The sequence below is a fragment of the Apostichopus japonicus genome, chromosome 9 (assembly GCF_037975245.1).
Source record: "Apostichopus japonicus isolate 1M-3 chromosome 9, ASM3797524v1, whole genome shotgun sequence".
NCBI classification, from domain to species: domain Eukaryota; kingdom Metazoa; phylum Echinodermata; class Holothuroidea; order Aspidochirotida; family Stichopodidae; genus Apostichopus; species Apostichopus japonicus.
Window position 1 is genome coordinate 31953319 of NC_092569.1, and position 23281 is coordinate 31976599.

Consider the following 23281-nt stretch of genomic DNA (forward strand, 5'->3'; position numbering starts at 1 on the left):
TATTTCTAATTAAGTGTGTTGTTACTAAACCCCTTTAGGCATTGTTCCATATTTCCTGTGTTTATCCAAGGATGATTAACGAAACTGACTCTTTCGAGTCATCTTTGATTTTGTTGATCCGAAAACAGATGGAACATTAGGGAATGATATTTGCAAAACTATGACTTCACAGTGTTTTACAAAACGAGCACGACAGAGATTGAAAACTTGCACGACTGCTAAAACCTTCTGGTATGAATTCACTAAGATACATCTTTTCTCTAAATTCATTTTGTTCTTTCATTGACAACATTCAACTGATTAATGACAATGACAATAACAACAATTTATTTCCAGCAATTGTGTACAGTACATGAATGTTTAACAAAGTATAAACAAATATTTGGATACAATACAATCTAGAGAGACATGTATAAAGAAAAAATAAAATAAAACATTCATCATGTTAATTGATATACAATATTTAAGCTATACAAATGCATGGAAGATGAGGAAAAAGAAGCGCAATGCCTATAGAATGTTTTACCCATTTGAAATATAATAAATATGTACATATACTGGAGAGAAATTGGTGAAAGGAAACAATACTCCAAAACAAACGAACAATAATATAAAAAATGGAAAGAAAACAAAGAAAAGAAAATGAATTTGTCACAAATTAATACAGTAAAAACTGGAAGTAAGAAATTAGTTTCGCATTGATATGTTGACAATAGATTTTTTTTGTATCTATATTAAAAGAGTTCAAGGTTGAGGCTGACTTAATTATCATATCTAATGAGTTCTAGAGTTAAAGCAGATAACAGAATGTTTACTGTTAGAGTTATTTTTTTTTATTATGATGTTTTCGCATATGTGGGACAGAAATATTTAAGCACTAGCCATCACCATTGCACTGTGTAATGGGGATGCTAAATTGTGAATGTTGAACAATTTAAAATCTATTTGTTTCAATTCTCCACTGCTGTTCCTCTGCAGACATTCAGTGTTAATTACTGCATGCAAATAGGAAACCTTGCAAGCCTTCCTCAAGTTTTCTCTTACTCTCTTCCTGCCAATGAGGCCTGGCTATTAAGTCAGCCTATATATATCATGAACTACAGTGTATTGGGATTTTTCAAGATTGAATATTATGGTGGCCTGGCCTTGATAAGCTCAGTTTTTGCCAGGTCTCCCCCACTTCACATCATTTGTATATATCAATTGTTTAATTCCTATGGAATGTAACTTGTATTGCATATTCAAATGTTATATGTTCACTTTGTTTATGTTATGGTGAAGTGGAAATAAATAGTTTTCAGTTTCAATATGCATTTATTTCTCCAAAAGTTCCTTTAATCTTTTAAGATTTGAGCTTATTTTGATGGATCATTGGAATTCTCGATTAACTTAATCACTACATCAGTTTGATATAAGTTGTTTTCAATCTCATCAGAAGTTATTTTCAATCCTAATTATAATGTAAACTAAATTCTAAAAAAGCAGTTTGGCATGTTTCATTGACTGCTGTGAGGGATTACAATATCACCTACGAGTAAAATGAAAACTTCATATATATTTCTCTTTATTCAATATGTTTCTCTCTCTTTTCCATATAGTTTTTTACTACAATCTTTAATCTTTTATTTTTTTCAGCCCAAGTCCACCTCAAGAAAGTTTCTCTGAGGTGAAAGTATCTGGGGGGAGGAGGAGGCGAGTAGCCACTACTTCAGGTAATTAATATTCTGCTTGTTGTGATTATTAGCACACACCATATCTCCCTTTACCATGGCTTATATCATCCTAACTTGAGCACCTTTGTAAAATGATGTAAATGTTGTGACAGAACTAGTCTCCCTTTACCATGGCATATATCTTGTTAAATAGAGCACCTTTGTAAAATGATGCAATGTGGCAGAACTAGTCTCCTTTTACCATGGCATATATCTTCCAAACTTGAGCACCTTTGTAAAATGATGTAAATGTTGTGACAGAACTAGTCTCCCTTTACCATGGCATATATCTTGTTAAATAGAGCACCTTTGTAAAATGATGCAATGTGGCAGAACTAGTCTCCTTTTACCATGGCATATATCTTCCAAACTTGAGCACCTTTGTAAAATGATGTAAATGTTGTGACAGAACTAGTCTCCCTTTACCATGGCATATATCTTGTTAAATTGAGCACCTTTGTAAAATGATGCAATGTGACAGAACTAGTCTCCCTGTACCGTGGCAAATATCTTCCTAAATTGATCACCTTTGTACAATGATGCAGTGTGACAGAACTAGTCTCCCTTTACCATGGCATATATCTTCCAAACTTGAGCACCTTTGTAAAATAATGTAAATGTTGTGACAGAACTAGTCTCCCTGTACCATGGCATATATCTTGTTAAATTGAGCACCTTTGTAAAATGATACAATGTGACAGAACTAGTCTCCCTTTACCATGGCATATATCTTCCTAAATTGAGCACCTTTGTAAAATGATGCAATGTGACAGAACTGTACTTTGGTTTAGCTCCCTGACCCTCTTTCTTTATAAACCACAGTTACACTGTCTCAATCAATGCTCTTGTTTTGTCTGGCTTTTAATGAATGCATTAACAAGGAGACACAGAACAGAGCAGTAGAGTTTAGCTACAATGCAGTACAGTACCACACTGTATAGTACTACACTGTGCAACACTGCACTGTACAATGCAGACTGTACAGAACTATATGTACAGTATTGCACAGTATTGCACAATAAGTACATTATTGCACTGTTCAGCACTTTACAATACTGTATTGCATTGTACTGAAAAGGTGCACTTTACTGTGCAGTTCTTTACAATACTATACATTACTACATAGTACTGCACTGTACAATACTGTAAAGTTCTTTACAATACTACACATTGCTGCATAGTACGGAACTGTATGGTATTGTACTATAAAGTACTTACAATACTATACAATACTCCACAGTACTGCATTGTACAGTAATGTAACTGTAAAGTACTTTACAACATACATTACTGCATAGTATCCCACTGTACAGTACTGTACTGTAAAGTATTAACAATACAATACATTAATGCATAGTACTGCACTGTACAGTAATGTACATCCTGCAGTACAGTATAAAACATATAGTACTAGTATGCATGCTGCTGTATATTGTACATATAATACATGTGTAATACATAATTTACAGTATTGTACCATGATATAGCGCAGTATAGAAGTAATATATTATCGATAGTCTTACAATGTGCGTTGCTATAGATAATATTACAAGCTAAGACACAAATATGATCCACATATGACAATGTTTTTGCTGTAGAAATTCGTGGGAACTTCCTGCTTGGGGGCCGGGATCTCTTCCTGTTTATGCAAGGCAGTTGACCCGTAACCATGAAGTAATTATAACTGGAATTATGTAGTATGTATAGATCAATGCATTCAATTGATGTTATATTTTACATGTAAACATGCTATATCTGACATTGTAATATTCCTGTATGAGTTCTTTCCTGTATTATACTCAGCTCAGTTTTAAGTACTGTGAAAGACAACTGCTCTGCTTAATCTATAGTGTAATTGCACAATGTAGATCTTAACTTCTTAAGACACACATTAACAATTTACCGTTTAGTACAACTACAGTAAAACAAATCGGTGAGTGTAATGTGTTAACCAGCAGAATTGTTTTCTTGGGTAACATGACCACTGGAGCAGCCTGTGTGTTGGGTAGTGGTTTGGAGCAGCCTGTGTGTTGGGTGGTGGTTTGGAGCAGCCTGTGTGTTGGGTGGTGGTTTGGAGCAGCCTGTGTGTTGGGTGGTGGTTTGGAGCAGCCTGTGTGTTGAGTGGTGGTTTGGAGCAGGTGTGTTGGGTGGTGGTCTGGAGCAGAAGAAGGATGGCATGGACCATGAGGGGAAGGTAGATGTCGAAAGAGTACGAAATGGAGGTGGAGTTATAGTGCTCTCTGTATTGAAATCTTTACTATCTTGCCTGTATGATGTTGCATCATCTATATACTGAGAGGTTTCAGCTGATTGACATGGTTCCCCCCCCCCTCCTCCACCCTCTCCAATCCTTGTCTGAGTCCCTCTTTCTGAAGATATCTCTCTTAAAACAAAGCAGTCCAAGCAATTTATAATCCACTAGTGAGTGAGTTGATGTGTGCTTTTCAAGAAGTGTTGTCTGTTTACAATATCTCTGCTGAAGACTATCTTGGTATGCTGTCTCTGGTTATTAAAGATGTATATAACGTATCTTTAAAAACTCATTATTTTAGTGGCCTTTTCCTTCTTTACAGTTCTCGTTATTTGTACACAAATTCCCTCTTCTTTTATTTCTCTGTTTTATTTTATTGGTCCCCAAACAAATTCAGTTAATGAGGATTTAGTTTCTAAACACATGCTCTCAAGAGAGGTAACAGGAGGATACGTAAAGATTATATGAGGAAAACTCCAACAATTTCAAAATGACAGCCTGGCAGACTTCTTCTACATTTATTTATGCATTGATATCAATGCATAACTCAATGTAGAAGAAGTCTGTCTGTGTGTCATTTTGAAATTGTTGGAGTCCATCCATGTTTCGATAAATTTTATACAGTAACAACTTTGTTGTATCAAAACCCAGTGTAAATGCAACAGTTGCAGGTTTTTTTTATTTATTTTTTATTCTGTGGTTACCATGGAGAATGTGGTCCTGGTTTTGTGTATATTCTTGTAGTCTCAACCCTTATCCCTATGGCCTCTTTAATTCCTTTTATGACAATGTTGGAACGGAAATGCTTGTGTCATTTCCTTGTTTGGTTGGTATTTCTGATAATTGTGTTTTTATCTGTCATTTCCTCAATCAAATCAAATCAAGCAATATTAGTTCCTTTCCTTCCAACAACAGCTTAATTAAACCTTTCTTAGACTTCCAGAAATTTGAACAAGTTGGCTAATTTCCCAATCTAACAGAGGCCCATGGTAATTGTAGTAATAATGACGACGACTGATACACTCGATTACAGACCTTTAATGAGGTTTTAAACAACAAAACATTACCAGCAAAACAAACCTTTATAAACAGTAACATGTAGAAGGCAGAATAATATATAGAAGGCCGTAAGGGACAAAAACACATACTGCTAAGATTAACAATATAATATCATCACATTAATCAAGGCTCTTTAATTTCTGTCTAAGTATCATGATGACTGTGTGTGTCTATGTCCATATATCAATCTAATTCATCTGAATGTTTGTTGTAAACTGCCACACTGTTCATTAAAGTTGTTAACATAGTTGTTTCTTATGTCAGGGCTTTCATTAGACTAGGTTAGACAAAGGGTCAGTCGTAGAGGTCAGAGGTCATCTTGAGCATGTTATGAGAATAGCCAGGATCTTTCTTGTATATTTAACGAATGTGTATCTAATTATCATAATTGATTTAGCCTCTGAAGAAGATCCTGCTAGGATCGAAACGTCAGGCCAACTTACTTTTACACATATCATAATTGAATTTATGCACCCATCTTTTGAATCCTCTTGCAGTCATATTTTCCACTGGATAAATGGCCACAGTGTTGTGTTAGAGTCTCATACTGCACAGTTCAAAGTAGAGACAAGATACTATCAAAACATCCATTTCCTTAGGCCTTGTCCCAAAGGTTTGCAAGTGACAAAACAAAGAAACGACATAAGTTAAGGAGTTGGAATAAAAGTAACTTTGTAAACGGGTTTTAGTGGTTGATGACTCTCAAATCAGGAAGAGCCCAATAGCTATAACCTCATAGATCTGTTATTAACATTTAAGAAAGCAAAGTCAAAGGTAGTAGGTTCAACAACTTTATCCCAATTTGTATTGTTTGTCTAACAGAGGCCCATGATAATTGTAGTAATAATGACGACGACTGATACACTCGATTACAGACCTTTAATGAGGTTTTAAACAACAAAACATAACCAGCAAAACGAACCTTTATATAACATGTAGATGGCAGAATAATATATAGAAGGCCGTAAGGGCCAAAAACACATACTGCTAAGATTAACAATATAATACAATTTATCATCACATTAATCAAGGCTCTTTTATGTCTGTCTAAGTATCATGATGACTGTGTGTGTCTATGTCCATCCATCAATCTAATTCATCTGAATGTTTGTTGTAAACTGCCACACTGTTCATTAAAGTTGTTAACATAGTTGTTTCTTATGTCAGGGCTTTCATTAGACTAGGTTAGACAAAGGGTCAGTCGTAGAGGTCAGAGGTCATCTTGAGCATGTTATGAGAATAGCCAGGATCTTTCTTGTATATTTAACAAACGTGTATCTAATTATCATAATTGATTTAGCCTCTGAAGAAGATCCTGCTAGGATCGAAACGTCAGGCCAACTTACTTTTACACATATCATAATTGAATTCATGCACCCATCTTTTGAATCCTCTTGCAGTCATATTTTCCACTGGATAAATGGCCACAGTGCTGTGTTAGAGTATCATACTGAACAGTTCAAAGTAGATACAAGATACTATCAAAACATCCATTTCCTTAGGCCTCGTCCCAAAGGTTTGCAAGTGACAAAACAAAGAAACGACATAAGTTAAGTAGTTGAAATAAAAGTAACTTTGTAAACGGGTTTTAGTGGTTGATGACTCTCAAATCAGGAAGAGCCCAATAGCTATAACCACATACTGTAGATCTGTTATTAACATTCAACAACTTTTTCCCAATTTGTATTGTTTGAAGAAAATATGGCTCCTATAGATCAGATCATCATGGTTCTTAATGACCAGTTTGTTTATGATTTCTCCTTGCATATAAACAATATCATTGTGTCACTTCCTTTGCATTGTATATTGCTGATCACAGCTAATCTTAACATTCATGAGAATTTTCTGCTGTTGTGCTTCTCTTAGAAACAAGTATTAACATTATATAATTCACACTTAGGCCTATGTACAGTGTTTCCACACCATATGAAAAGAAAAATAACGGTGCATAAATTCCCTCTGACAAAAGAGAATAATTTACTGTTCACTTTTTATGTAGCAGTTTTGAGGGCAATCAACTTTGTCTCTTATAAAATACTATGATAACTGTGTACCAGACATGGCTCTGCATCTTTGAGTTGTATAACAATTGGCCTATTTGCATACGGTAGCATTCTGTGATGCCATACACGATAGATTATGCACTGGACTTAAACAAGTCTGAATTAATATCAAACAATAGAGATTATTGTCTCTGCAGACCAGCACTACTGTACCTATTAAGTTAAAGTGCCCGGAACAAAAGATTACATTGGTTCCCCTGCACAGCCCATCAGTTTGCAAGATGCTGCAGCCAAGCTAAATTGATGTCGAATGGGGTGCCTTTTCCCTACCTCAGTATTTGAGAAAGTGGTCAGCTGGGGCATACACTCTTGTCCGTAGGATGGGGACGTTAAATGGTGGTCCAGGGAGCAGGAATGGGAGCGAATTCTCACCCCTGCCTCTCGTTATCCTTTGGACACTTATCGAAAAAGAGAAGTCTTGAAATAAAGCCAGTGTTCATCCACGATCTAACATGGATAGGGTCTCAAATAAGCTACTGTAAGGCTTCCTGATCCTTGGGTCTCTAAACTAAACTAAATATGCATATTCTGGGCTGAAGACTGCAGCATTATATTCTCATAATTATGGTTATTACCTGCTTGGATTTCACCATATATAGGAAAAACTAATTGCATTATAAAAAAGTTATGGTACTATTAATTTTACTTTGAAGCTTACTGTCAGAGAGGTTTCATTATTGACCAGATTAAATCTTTATAAACATACAATTGTCATATAGCATATCCTTCTGGTTCAATGGTGAAGAAATGTCTGTATTGGGCTGTGTGTGAATATGTCTTCTGCATATTAAGGTTATGCTGTATTGGCACCAAATATGCTAGATATTCAAATATGGTCACCTTTGGTCAAAATTCTTAAACTGTTTGTATTACCTTCGAGGAAATTTTCCTCACTGAGATATTCAGTCATCTTGTGTGTTCCTTAAAAAATGTCTGAGAACAATTTTGGAGAGTTAAAAGACCTCCAGGAAAGTACTTTTTTGAAAACTTCAAGCAATTATAGCGTGCTGTAATTGGGGCCTATACTGACTACCTTTAAGGGTCAATGAACTGGGAATTATTATTTTTTTCTCTCAACTTTTCTTTAGTGAACTTACCTGGCAAAAAGGTTGACTTTAAAAAACACTTTTCATCTTGTGTAAGATTATGAATTGAGACGTGTCAAGAAGGAAATGTTTTGTATCTAGATGTAAACAAAGTGATAAAGATCCCGAGACATATTTTATGAAAAGTGATACTGAAAACTCTACCCCTAGTATCCGCAGCTTCAAGTGAGATGAGCTGTTTTGCTTTCCTTTCATTACAAGTGTGCATAGCTTTATAAAACTTGCTCATTAGGTGTCAGCATTTGATATATTGAAGTATGAATGTATTTTAGATCCTCCTGCAAGCAGGAACTCGCGAAGAAGCCTCATTGGCTTATCAAAACTGCAAGCTGACCGAAGTCAGTGTCTTACATTCATATTTAACATTCATTATTATGAACTGTCAATTGTCAACAACTCTTTAACTGGACGACATACATTAATCTTGGAGTGACTCGAAGCGGGGACCTTATGATTGGAAGGCACCGACGTTAACCACTGAGCTAACACTCCTTTGTATGCTAGCTAACACTCCTCCAGTATTTATGGAGACCTACAGTATGCTGAGATTGGCCAGTTCTTTCAAATCAACGTTAAATAGAATTATTTTTCGTCAGAGTTTACATTGCAAACTGCAAGGAACAGTCCTTCCTCATTCAATTTTTCAACATTTAATATGTTCCTAAATTTGACCTTTTCCGAGAGACTTACCAGGCTTTTTAGGTTTGGAAAAGTTTCATGCAACGTCCTTGTTTTCTGTAGTTACTGCACAGTTTCAGTTTGTAATCAAAAGAGAGGTCTGTATCTAATGAAGAGCAAATCAACAATTTGTTGGAAGCGTTTTTTTTTTTCTTTCCAACTTAAATGGCCTGAACCATTTGGATGCAACTTGTTGTTTACACATTGGAAGAGATCTGGGAAAAACAACTCTATTGCATACATGTACCCACTGAGTATATATATTCCTTCCGCATGGAGACTTTTCAATCGAGCCGGTCTAGTGGTTTGGATAAGTTCTAATTGGTTTCAGTTTTGTAATATATAATATATTGTAATATTGTAATATATAAAGCTGAAGGTACTTAAGTGGAAACATTTCTCAGGTGAACGCGTTTTGGAAGTTTGAAATTGATGATTCGCATTTAAGCATGGAATTCATTCTGATATACTGCTCAAAAAGTTTGACTTTGTTGGCAATGTTCCTCTTAGTTATGGTTTCATTTTCATGGTATACGGACAGATTCATGTGTAGGACACGCAGATCATGTGATAACAGCCACATTCAGGCCCTGTGTGGGGCAGCTCATTAACTGCTGATGAAATCTGTGTAACAATTTTACCTGGGATTTCATCCTACACTTATTTTCCTCATCTTTGTAATTTGGTTAAATTTCTTGAAGGAGAAAAACTGGAAAAGAATTGGTTAAATCCATCAAATAAATTTAAATTTAAATTTATTTAAAGCATGGGAAGAACCGGCTAGTGATTGTTTGAATCGGTCAAAAAAACTTTGAGCTGGAGTCCGTCTTTAATTCATTCTCGGAAAGACCATTACAAGATGGCAGCAGCAACAGAACCGTTTTACTTTGTCTGTCAACCCTCACCTTCAAAGAATTCTCAATCTCTCGCAAATCGTCTTTCAGTTTTATCCGACGACTACGCTGAGATTGTGGACGATGACGATTACGCTCTTCCGGCCACGAAGGATTACGAGATTGCGAGAGAAGAGGTGTCCCTGATCGAGATTATCGGGGAGGGCCAGTTTGGAGATGTACACAAAGGAATCTTTAAAGATATGGTACGACAATCTTGATATTTTTCGTTTTTTTTTCTTTAATATTTTTTTTTTTAATTTTAAAATTTTTTTAAATTTAAAATTTTTAATTCTTTAATTTTTTTTACTTTTTATTCGGTGGTAATTTCCTCTTACTAAGTACTAGTTTCCAACGGATTTAAATGTCACAACGTTATTTACGGAGAAAACATGTTACAGAAACCAGTGACTAGTTCAACTCAACATCAGCTGTACGCTTGTTATGCTGCTGGGATTTTAATAAACAAAAGGGGCAAAAATGCTGACATTGATTGTAGTATTATAAATGATATGTATGTATTGTAGTAATCTATGATCATACATTATCAACTATACATATTTAAACTAGAGTGTGACAATAATATGGCGCACAGCTGTTAAAGATAAGTGTAGGGTCTTTTAACGCAAGAACTTTGTCAGTTAGGAGTTAAAACTCAAAAAAATAGTATTTTAGTAGAGGCTACAGTCTCGGGCCTCAGTTAGTCAAGAATACATAGACATTCAAAGGTTTGCAGGTGAACACTTTCCACTAATCCAGGAAGTTCAATCTCAGGAGGGGGGGGGGTGGGGGAAGGGGCTGTGATATCATCTGGGTAAATGCTCTTCAGAACCTTTACTTAGGCTATTAAAATCGTTTGTTGATTTATCCTTGAAACCTGATGGACATTTGAAAGGTTTTGGTTTGCTGTTAAAATTCTCTTTACTTAGAATTTCATCAAAATGTATCCTTTTTGTTTAATTACTCTTTTTGCTTGTGAATAAATGATCGACAAATTATAAAGAACAACAAAGACATTGTTAGCTGAAGTGTCATGATGACATCATCCATTCTGCTGTTGCCAGATGCAAAATATCACAAGATTTGAAAAATTCATATCTTCACAATATAAAATACTCGTACGAGGATGTGGTTTTTTGGCCTAAAGATTCAGAAAGTTTGCCAATCAATGTTGTTAAAGCAATCAACTTCAGCCACCAGAAAATTCCTTAGAGCCAACAAATTCTTAAACTCACATAGACTTCTTAAAGGCATTGAAGACTCGCCCCAAACCGTGTGCGGCCATCTGAAAAGTTAACTTTCTGTTGCTTGCAAGTGACGTTTTGTTTGTGTTGCTACAAAATGCAGACAGTAATGAAACGTGATACCTTGTTATCTTTAGCTGGACCTGAGATGTCCATCGCTGTGTTGTTTATACACTGTGCTGTGGGTATAGACCGCAGCTGTATGTACTGACTGTACACAAGTGTCTAATTACCGATGGTAGCAAGCTGTGTATTTTCTGGGATCGATGGTGGCGTCTAACACTTCTGTTACACCTCATTCGCAACTAGGTCAGATTACCGGCATTAGACGTTTCTTATTGCGCACGAGTCTTCACACCCTTTAAGTTAGTCACAGGGTTTGTACAGTTATGTGTGAATAATACATGAGGTGGTGAATGCAACTTTAAAAAGGACTGTGTTGTTGAAATATGTAGCCTTTTACTGTATGGCTTGTCTCCAGTGATGGAGTCTTGATTCATTTACAATTTATGAGTGTTGTTCAAACACTTAAAGCAATACTCTGTATTTCACCATTCAGTGTACAACAGTAAGTCACACATTAATCATTACATTTTAATTACTGGCTGAAGATTGCAAACATTTCCAGGCTTTTGTGTTTTCTCTCACATTTTTCTTGGCATGTAAATTTTGTTCACAGGAAGGCAACGATACAGAGGTGGCTATCAAAACTTGTAAAGTTGAAAGCACTGAGACGGTCGGAGAGAAATTCCTTGAAGAAGCCTGTAAGTATTTTGCTGATTCTCAGCCATAATTGATAGAAAAGTGTTATTGTATTCTTCAGCTGAAAAGAACACTCAACAATAAAAACTTTGTCGTATTGTTCTAAAGTCTCCCTTAAAAAGGGTATTGCATCAGTGGACTTTGCAGCAGTAATCATACCCTTAACACCGCTATAGAATGGTTAAACTCAACACTTACCCCCTCCCCCCCCCCCCCGAACCCAATAATAGTCCCAAAATCCCCTATAGGTGATAAGCCTGGTCCCAGGCACCAAACTGTAGTAATTGCTTCATGTTCCAATTGAGGACACCCTAGGTAACATTTTCTGAGAGCGTTGAGCAGACATACCTTCTAGTATTAATATTGAGGCGTGCTCTTCAATTGAGGACACCCTAGGTAACATTTGCTGAGAGCGTTGAGCAGACATACCTTCTAGTATTAATATAGAGGCGTGCTCTTCAATTGAGGACACACAATTATGAAAATTAAACTATCAAAGTATTAAAACCATTGTACAGTAGTTTTTGTGTGTTCTCACTGACTCTCTTTTTATCACAGCTCTCAAATGCAAGTACATATATGTGTGTAGCACAATAACCTTTCTTCAATAGTGAAATGGAGAGGATTAAGTGGTCCTCTGCTCTTTTGCATATGTCAATAATTGTTGGCACTCAAAAAAATTCAGTTTTACTTTTAAATGTGATATATTCTAATAGATTTCACTGATTAATTGTTTCGTGTGAGATGTGAGTCATAATCACTCGGCATCAGAAGGTGAAGTGAAATAGTTTTGTTCGATTTAGTTTCAAGGACTCGAGCCTCATTTACTGTACATGGAAAAGAAAGAGCAGTATAATTCCATCCTGTCAATGAAACAGAAAGAAATACAACACACAAACTGAGCAAATTGAAGCTACTCTACAAAGGCAGCTTGAAAGATTGCTCCCATTATAATTACATGTGTAGCAAATATAAATAATAACATTAACTGCTTGAGCAGATGGGGAGGTAGCGTGGACCATTCCCTGGGAAGGGTAAAGATGCATGGAATAGAAAAAACTCTCAGGTACCAAATGGTATCTATTTTCTTCCAACACAACTTGGGCTGATTTGGAGTGAAAACAACCAAGGTTTCCAGCATTATGACTTTGGAAATGTGCTGGTGGTCATTATTGTAATCAAACTGAGAAATTATGTGCTAGGCCATTCCTAGGGTCTATATTCTTGCATATTATGCAGCATGCAAAAACTAATTTGGGTGTGATATTATACTCTGTTTACACAGACGTATCTATAAAAGTTAGGTGGAAAAAAATGTCAGAAAAAACATAGTCAGGGGAAGAAACATAGTCAAAACATAGTCAGCATAGTCAAAACATAGTCAGCATAGTCAAAACATAGTCAGCTTAGTCAGGAAAAAACATAGGGGAAAAACATAGTCAGTGAAAAAAACATAGTCATAGGGTGAAAAACATAGTCAACATAGTTGTCAAATAGACAACTTAAAAAAACATAGTCACCCAAAGGAAAAACATGTGACTTGCATGTGACCTCCTTCACTATGCTGTCCTTAATGTACACAACGGCAGCATAGTTTGTTGAATCTCGTCATCTTGTTGTTATAGCATTCATTTCCTTACCCTCGATAAATAAACAAAGCTATTATTTTACATTCCGTTTTGGATCAACTTCATTTCATTTCATTTCCTTTTTTTTCTTTTCACAGATATAATGAAACAGTTTGACCATCCATACATTGTGAAACTGATAGGTGTGTGTACAGAACCACCTATATGGATTGTTATGGAATTGGCTCCCTTTGGAGAGGTATGTTTCAAGTGGTTCGGCCGCCTGAAAGAAACAAAGGCCTATTATCTTCAATGAATTTTTTTGCATTGTTTTGGAAAGAATTTGTCAATTTTAGAATTCTAATAACAGTGTAGTGTACAAAGTACAGAACAAATTACAATTAAAAAGACATCACCATCGTAGAAAATAAAAGACCAATTATGCTGACCGGGGGTGATGTGTTAATACCTCTGTCATATGACCCCCATTGACATACTCAGCACATATATTATCTGTTACCTATTACAAAGTTACCAGGTTAGTGACACTATTTATAACATTAGGCTGCTTCTTGTCATTGTAAATTGTGTCTAATATATATCTTCGTTTATTGTAGAAAGAACAACTACATTGAGGAAGGCTTAATTCACTTAGGTTTGATTACTGTCTTTATAGTGTTAGTTTTAGTTTCCAAACTGAGAAGGGATTTAATTGCTGTTTGATAAAAATTAAAAGTATTTTATGATGCATAACTTGCTATGTAAAAATAGTGATTATTGTATTGGAATGTTTTACAGTCATTTTACTTTTCATTTCATATGAACTTTGTGTGACATCATAATTGTCATTCTGGAGTCAAAGTGTCACATGCACACATAGTTTGATTGTTATTGATATTTGATCTCTCTTCAACCCACTATCAAGTTATTACTATCTGATCTCTCTTCAATTACCCACTATCAAGTTATTTCTCTCTCCAATTATCCACTTTATGATAGAGTGGGATGAATTAGTTTCTATGACAGTCATTTTCCTTCTTCGTTTTGGTTCTTCTCTCTTTACGACAGTATAGGTCTTGATATCGCATCAAATTTGTGCTTTTATATTGTTTCTTCCGCAATGCTGCTTCAATTATTCATTACAAGTTAAATGTCAGAAAGTTATGAAGTTGATAAATTTTTTATATCTTTTACAGCTTTCCATAGCCTTTATTACCCAGTTGCACGTTAATTAGTTATCATTTCTGCCAGTTATCCAAAGCCCGCCTCACAATCCAATCACATCATGTCATTATCCCACAACTAGTCAGACATTATAGGTTCAATGACTCCATCACTGCTAACATTTTCTGTATCTTCTTTTTGTTCTCCTTTTTGAAATTTTATCACAGATGAGGTCTTTCTTACAAAACCATGCTGAAGATTTAAATTTAGCCTTGTTAATTCTTTACGCATATCAACTCAGTACGGCACTTTCATACTTAGAGAGCAAAAAATTTGTACATAGGTAAGCTGACGTTACTCTTTTGCTTGGATTCCAATACCTAAAAACTAGCATTTCCCTTCCCAAAGGTTCTGAGTAATAAGGAATATTGTGGTAGTTTTCTTACATTTATCCACAAATCATAAATATGGAAAGTGGAAGTCAAACTTTGGAAATATTTATTTTTATATAATATTGATTAAGCCTTGTGTCAATAGTACAGGTTGACAGATTTGAGTGAATGTTCTGATACCCCACCCTCCCCCAGATGTTCCAAATCGTTCAATACTTTATCGCTATTGGTTTGATAATTCCAACTTATTTGCAGGCGCGTAGGCAAGGGGGGAGGGGAAGGGGACAGCCGCCTCCCCCTTGAGCATATTTTTTTTGTATGTTTTTATGATATCGCTAGTATTTTCAAAAGAGAAAATGCTAAGATGCAACTTACAAGGCCTGGGAAGTGCCATTTCCAGCGATCTGGGAGGCATTTTCAGCCAAAATTTTCTCGCACGCTTCACGCCAACTTATGGTGGCGCTACGCTTAGATAGCTTGCAATGCCGTATCTACGGCTCTGATAGTTTGCCTACAGTTTCACCCCTCCCTTGGCAATTTCCTCGCTACACGCCTGCTTATTTGACTATTTAACAGCAGCTTGGGAACATCTGAGAGAGGTTGGGGTATTAGAACCAATACTATTAACACAAGGCTTCATCAACATGTAAATATTACGATAGAGTTTGTCTTCCTGCTTCCATAAATGATTTGTGGATTATATAAGGTTTGCATCTGCTGCTAGATTACAGGCTTGTGTCTTCCTATAAAATTTCTTTATAATCGTTAATTTGTGTTTGTGACATCCTTACTCTTTCGATATAAAGAGAAACAAAATGTTGACAAATTGCTTATCTACTTCAGCAAGCCTGTCTAGGTATTAAAGATATAAAAGTTAAGAGGGCCTGATGTCTTGATCAGAGCAGGATCTTCTTAAGACTAACTGGAAAAAAGATAGTTATGTGAAATCACAGGCCCTCTAAATTTTTGTAATTATGTTTTCAATTTTAAGATGATTATTGTCCGAAGAAATCTTTCTCACATTATTATAAACTCCAATTCTTACAACAAAACTTCAGAATTGTCTTGTCAGAGAAATATCTCCAAAACCAATATTTGCCTGATTGTCAGAAAAATATCTCCAGAACCAAATTTGCCTAATTATCAGAAAAATTATCTCCAGAACCAAATTTGAGAAGAAAAAACAAAGAGGAAATATTTTGGAACTTTGGGATAAAAGTGCTTTAGCATTACCAGGCCATGGCAGTACGAAATATAAAACAATGATATTTAAAGAAATGTTCACAAAGGATTGGGATGAGAGATGGATTGAGGTTTTAATCTTTAATGAGTTGTTGTGTTGTTATAATTCCCCCAGAGATATAGCTGCAAGGAATGTCCTAGTGGTTGCCAGGGATAATGTCAAACTTGGAGATTTTGGTCTTTCTCGGCTACTACACGACCATTCATACTATAAAGGTGAGAATTGGTGTTATATATACCCTGGGCATAGTTAATGTTCAGTTTGTTATCTAATCAGGGAGCTGCTATAGTTATTAACAGGTAACATGGTTTACCCTTACTTCTGAAACCATCTTCAGAGGAGGCTGCCCTTCCTTGATATCAATAAATGTATGAGGGAGGTGGAGGGAGGGGGGGTTGGTATACACTGGGACTTACTGAAATGCATTGGTGCATACCGATAAACACTGTGCCAGATATATTGATTTATTGTAGTACATACTGTAGCGTATTTACATATAATTTTAAGTACATTTTGTTGGACCATAAATCGCCTCTTTTCAATTTTTTAATTTTTTTTCTAAGAACAGAGTTAGAAAATATGGATGGCATTCTAGGTATCAATTCAGCTAAACACACTATCATAAATTGATGAAAATTCCACTCCTAAGAGATTTGATTCTTTATTGGGAAAAAAAGAGTCATTGTTGTTAGATCTAGACTTTTCACTATTTCTTTTTAACAGCTTCAAAAGGCAAGTTACCCATAAAATGGATGGCCCCAGAGTCTATTAACTTCAGACGGTTTACAACAGCTAGTGATGTGTGGATGTTTGGTAAGTAGAAAACTTAAAAAACTGAAAATGGATTTGTGAAGAATAATCACCTCAATATGGTCACATCTATCCAAATGTACCACAGATCCCCTTATATAGGCATGGACTCTTGGAGTGAGCACACCAATATCCATTAGTTATTACACAACGATTGATGCAGATGGTTGTGGTTGCAAAGGTTTCGTGACTCATCAGACCAGAAGAAAATAAATAAAGTAGTTTAAAGTAAAATTAGTAATAATAATAATGATAATAAAGAAATAAAAGAGTTAAAGAAACAGAAATCTATTGAGAAATGAAGCAGATTAAATCTTCTTCAACATCTTTTTAAAAAGCTGCCACCAGCTTGCAAAAGTTTCCGGCAAAAATGAATGATAAAAGTTGCATTGGTCGTTAATAATTAACACTGAAACAACTGTATTAATCAGTAATAATAGATAATAGATAATAAATCAAGCCAACAGAGCATTACTCAAGAAGGAATTGCATTTATTCAATAGACAGTCACTCTGAAATTCTCAGCAATTAGTCGCAGATGAGGAAGTACATAAATCATTCCTTAAGCTCCCAAACATTTTATCATCATGGCAAATGTTAGTAATATCGATCACATCTAAAAAACAATAAAAAACTTGATATTTTTGATCAACTTTTCATTAATTGAAAGTTAATTGACTAGAAAGTGAAGCCATGAAACTGCATTCTACTGGGAGTATATTCACAATTGATATTGAAAATACCCCCAAAAAGCTACTGAAACTTGTACCAGACAATTAATTCACGAACTACTTCAGTTGAAAGAGTTTTTCCTGTATCAGTGACTTATTTGTATCGTAGAGGAAATGGTGTTCTTTTGTTCTTAGTCTTTGTAAAGTGTTATTCATAAGCTTATGTTATGCCCCATTTACTCATTGGTTCCCATGGTAACTAAATTCTGCCATCCGTTTACCATTGACGATGTGCAGACTATATTATGCACGGTGTTATGTCAAGCTTTGTGGGTGACCTTTCCATTTTTTTCTCATCTGAATTTGTCCTTTTGCCTGCAGGTGTATGTATATGGGAGATTCTCATGTACGGAGTCAAACCGTTTCAGGGTATCAAGAACAACGATGTGATTGGACGAATCGAAAACGGTGAACGACTACCGATGCCAGCAGGCTGTCCCCCTTCTCTGTACAGTGTGATGACGCTCTGCTGGTCTTATGAACCCTCAAAGAGACCAACTTTTAAAGATTTAAAGAGTTGGTTAAAGTAAGTTAGCTACATGATGAGTCCATGGTCTGTTAAGGAGTGTGGGGGGAGGGGAAGGAGGAGGGTGGGGTATGGGAGCTGACAAAGGGGGAAGTGTTATGATTGCACATGATTAAAAAAATGTTTGTCAAAAGAGATTCCACTCGTTGAATAAATATAGATGAGAAAAAAAATCAATTTCAGAATGTTGAATGAAATGTGAGCAGTGCCAACTAAATAAATGATCCCATTCTCTATCAGATAAATCGTTTTGTGTGGCAAATTTAACGGCCATTTTGATTCCAGCCAGTTAATTCCTTCTGATCCTCCCTCCAGTGAAATTCTTATGGACGAACGGGAGCACAAAGAGTCACACCTCCAATCGGAAAACCGGCGAATCGCATCCATGTGGAACATCCCAGACGAGCCGCCCCCGAAGGTACTAGAGATTACCCATCATGCATGCGCACTGTACCGCCTTTATTCATGTCCATTACACATTCATCTCCGTTCATTCTCATTAATATTCATGATCAACTTTGAAGAAGGAACTTTCTCTAACAAAGTAACCTTGAATGAAAATGCAAGGGATTGTGCCTGGTCTTGAGGGCATAGTAGTATTTTTCTATTTTTATCATGTTTTGGCTTCGAATATTTTTAGTCTTATCGATCAAGAGAATATAACATACAGAATGTATTTATCTGGAAATTTATGCGGAAAGAAGGAAGATGCATTTACTTCAATCGATTATAAATTATGTAAAATATGTAAATAGGATCAATTAAAATGAACATATGAAAAACAAATCAAATTGCTGTAAGTTTGCTTCTTGATTGACAAACATACCACCGCTGATTGCTAGCTATCTGTGGTAGTGTAATAGTTATTGTCAAATTTGAACAAAAAAAATGGAAAAAGAAATGATAAACTTTTGATTCATTTTAGTTTGTTATTTCCTTGCACGCCATTGCAAGTTTAGATCTTATGTTGAATAGGTATTGTCACTACTGGAAGTTATTTATCAAATTTGCCTCGGTCATAACAGGGTTACCCGCTTGCATTGCTCTTTAAATCAGCTTTCAAAGTTTTAAATTCCAATGACTCAGCAGTTCTGCCATGATAGGTTATATTAATTTATGATAACTATATTAAAGTGGTATATGATGGTCTGCTGTTGGTTAATTTCAGTACCTAATTGTCTGAACATTTAGGAAATAAAGATTTAATTTTAAACTTCTTTTTGATGACCCAATATGTTAGAATCATACTACACATGGAAACGTCCTTTCATCTTCTATTAACACCCTACCCCATTTGAATAAAAACCTGCTGCTCAGATGAACGAGATAACATTAGTCTCATAGCTCAGTGAAATCCTCATTTTTCAATACTTGCCTTTAAAAGAAAAATGTGAGTAGTATTACCATTGTAGTCACAAAAACAGATGAAATTGTTTAAAAAATATCTTCAGCACTGTTGTAGAATAGATGAAAAAACCAAACTTTACGCCCATCTGTAAAAAGAAGAACCTGTATCGGTCGGTTTTGTCTTGTCACTGTCGTCCACAAAATCATGTACAGCACGCCACAGTCAGCAGGGAATAATTGCCGGTTGACATTTCTGTAGCAGTTTCAAAGGCTATGAATTTGGTCTCAGATTGACAACAAACAAAAAAACCCAAGAAAATATGGTTTTTGTGTGTAAAACTGCTATCACAATTTGCCACTAACATAAAGTGTTGACTATTATTTGACAGAAAAAAAGCACAACCCAAGAAACTATGGTTTGTTGTGTGTGTAAAACTGCTATCACAATTTGCCACTTGCATAGCGAGTTGACTATTACTTGCGTATCATATTGCGATACCGTATAAATTGTTCCTTGTAACAGTCTGTAGATCTCTCCAATGTCAAATTACATGCCACTCATCCAAAGCCATCCACCTATTATATATATATATATATAACATCTCTTCAGCACCATTTTCACTAGCGAAAACTCATCATTTTTCTCCTCTCCCACTAATGCACCACCGTTAGCCTTCACGGCCGGGGTTTCCTACCTACCCTGGCCCCTCTTTGCACTCTGACACCAACCTACCTACTGGAGCCAAAGCGCCTTATCATCACTCCGACCCAGAAACTATCCACAGACCATCCAGCTATGAGGTAAAAGTGGTTGTGCAAGTTACAAATTTGAAAAAGTTAGTTTGAACTAGGGTGAACTGGTAGATTGAGAGTACCATCAAAGATGTCAACTATTTATCAAATAATCCTGACTATCAATATTTAATTAAACTCATCATTTTTTTTCTGTTTTCAAGCCTTTTATTTAACTGTAGAGAATTGCGAGTATTAATTTTGGTGCAGAAACACAAAAAAAAATCATAAAGCAGCTTTTTGAGTTGATTTTGAGATATCAGTTAATGAATATTCGTGACTAAAAGCCAATAAAAATGAAGATACTGAACTTGACTATCAAGTATCATTTCAATTTATTTAAATTATATCTGAGAATATTAAAAAAAGTCCTGCAAGTTTGCTTTGTACATGTGATTTACACCTTTGACAAAAATAGTGTCTTGCTAAAGAAGATGTTGAGAATCCAATCAAATTCATAAACTATTTACTGGTTAAGCCTTCGAATAGGGATACAAACCCTCAAAATGGCGTCTAAGTACATCAGTTGTAACCCTTTCTTTGGGTAACACTTTGCGTAAAACTATCTCCCCTAATTTTCCTTCTTTCGACCTTCCATATTGATTTAGTAAAACATTAACCTTTCCCTCTGGAAGAGCAACATTTTTTCTGTAGTATGAAAATTTCTCACACTCTATTATTAATAAATCCATTCATGTACTAACCAAGGCAGTCTACCCACAAAATGCAGATAAAAATATGCTGACTTGAACCCAGACAAGCAGTCATTAATTAAATGATAAAGTTTTCTTCCATAGATTACAACCAACCAATGCTATTTGTGTTTGACACTAAACAATATTCTAAGTGGGTCTGTGACATCACAACTATGTTGCAAATTGGAGCAACTTTACTACCAGTAATGGCCCTCATAAGGACCCAAAACCTTACTGCAATATAGACGAAAGTAGTTATCTTGAGACAGAGTACCGGGAAAAAAATCTAGCCACCCTGGATACTAATTGGTTTCAACTTTTGTCCTTCCATGAAACCAGGCTTCACTCATTATTTTTGAGGTACACCCAAAATAAACCTGAAATAAATAGAGGAAAAATAAGAAAAATTAAAATAGCAAGTCATCCCATTCTGAGTGTTGTTTAAAATATCGTAGACATTTTTTTCGATCAATTATATAATTTACTAAGAGCACTCTTGTAGGGTGATATGAGGTGATTTTTAATAATAATGATTATATTTATGATTAATATCTAATCCTCTTTTTGTTGAATTGTTTGCTAATATTCATGTCTTGAGTATTAAGATAGCTATATACTTCATGTAAACCTAAATTCCTTATCCGTTAAAAGTGCAGAGACTAAAAAATGAAAAAGGCGACTTGTTAATTTAAGAGAAGCATTTGACATTCGGTGTCATGAACTAGTGAGCAATCCAGAGACTTGATGGACATTAAAATTCATTGAATATTATTCTGCATGCATGCTGGCCGTTTCAGAGTGATTCCACGACTTGGACACAGACACCTGAAGTTTCTTACATATGTTACAATATCATGCAAATTCAGGTTTGATAAAAAATGACAGCCAGGTGAGAGGTAAAAGAACGTTTTTGATTTGCTTTAACATGCAAACACGCTTGTCCATCGCCATGTATACACATACACAAATCATGTCCAGTAGTTCATGTCTGCTTCAAATTGAAACTTGAAAGAATCACAGAGCAATTATCAATATTTCATCTTCACAATCTTTTGACTTGCGGAAGTATGAAGATATATATTGCTATCATGATTCTTAATCTGCGTTTGAATCCACCCAAAGCAGGAGCACTTAATGATGGAGAGGCAGAAACAGGAACAAGAAGCCGAGGAAAACATATTAAGGATGAAGAAGATGGAGCACCAGCTACGAAAGCAGAGACTGGAATCAGAGGCAGACTCACAGTGGCTGGCTACCAACGAGCAAACATTGGTGAGTATAAACATTTATTGATGTATTTATGTATGTATGTATGTATGTATGTATGTATGTATGTATGTATGTATTTTAGATCCTCCTGCAAGCAGGAACTCGCAAAGAAGCCTCATTGGCTTATCAAAGCCGCGAGCTGACCGAAGTCAGTCTCTTAGATTCATATTTTAACGTTCATGATTATGAACTGTCAATTGTCAACAACTCTGTAACTGGACGACATACATTAATCTTGGAGTGACTCGAACCGGGGACCTTATGATTGGAAGGCACCGGCATTAACCACTGAGCTAACACTCCACAAGAGTGTTAATGACTGTGTTAATGAATGTTAATGACTTGAAAATATCAGTTTCAGAATTTACATTGATCATAAAAAAAAAAAACAATTGACAATATTAGGGGCTTAATTAAAGTTGCCCTGCAAGAGGAAAAAAATAACAGTGAGGTTACTCTTTTAACTTCTTACATCCTTCGTGGTAACGCTCGCTGTTTTCATATGAAATCAAATTGACTAGAACCAATCGGACACTTCATTTTAATGGCCTGCCTATACCAAGCAGATTGCTTGTATTATGTCTCCAGATTTTCTGCTTTTTTTTTGCCAGGTATCCCCACCCAATCCTTCCTGTCCTCCTCAGGCATTTTTCACTACTCCTACCTTCATCCACTTTATTTTGTTGTGGTCACATATTATCTTGCTGGTCACTGTTGATGTGCAAGTCTCTTCAGCCGTTTATTTCCTATGTTACAAACCTCTTGTCACTCATGTTTTAAAATGGCTTCATTTCTTGTGAATCATACTGTGTTCATTTTGATTTGCTTTTCCTCCACAGAGACCGGACTTTCATGGCGCAGATGAGGAGGACGATGGCTCTGAATCTATCAATGGTACAAATGATGTAAGTTAAGGGGTCCAGGGGATGGGGGGGGTGGGGGAGGGTGTTTTTCTAGACAATATTCAGCTTCACAT

The 23281-nt window shown here is 35.7% G+C and overlaps 1 protein-coding gene across 14 annotated transcripts in view; it reads left to right on the forward strand.

Annotated features, from left to right (window-relative positions):
• LOC139974328 (focal adhesion kinase 1-like) overlaps positions 1-23281 on the forward strand; it is a 101584-nt gene that overhangs the window by 73062 nt on the left and 5241 nt on the right. For 11 of the 14 annotated variants that reach the window (XM_071981365.1, XM_071981364.1, XM_071981366.1 and 8 more), the window contains 12 exons: positions 1636-1712; positions 9814-9968; positions 11686-11770; positions 13495-13595; positions 14728-14843; positions 16250-16350; positions 16859-16948; positions 17998-18202; positions 18518-18620; positions 20222-20350; positions 22159-22308; positions 23145-23210. In XM_071981365.1, coding sequence (XP_071837466.1) covers positions 1636-1712; positions 9814-9968; positions 11686-11770; positions 13495-13595; positions 14728-14843; positions 16250-16350; positions 16859-16948; positions 17998-18202; positions 18518-18620; positions 20222-20350; positions 22159-22308; positions 23145-23210 — 1378 coding nt within the window. The remainder of the gene's footprint in view (positions 1-1635; positions 1713-9813; positions 9969-11685; positions 11771-13494; positions 13596-14727; positions 14844-16249; positions 16351-16858; positions 16949-17997; positions 18203-18517; positions 18621-20221; positions 20351-22158; positions 22309-23144; positions 23211-23281) is intronic. The other 3 variants (XM_071981363.1, XM_071981371.1, XM_071981372.1) reach the window with 3 other exon arrangements.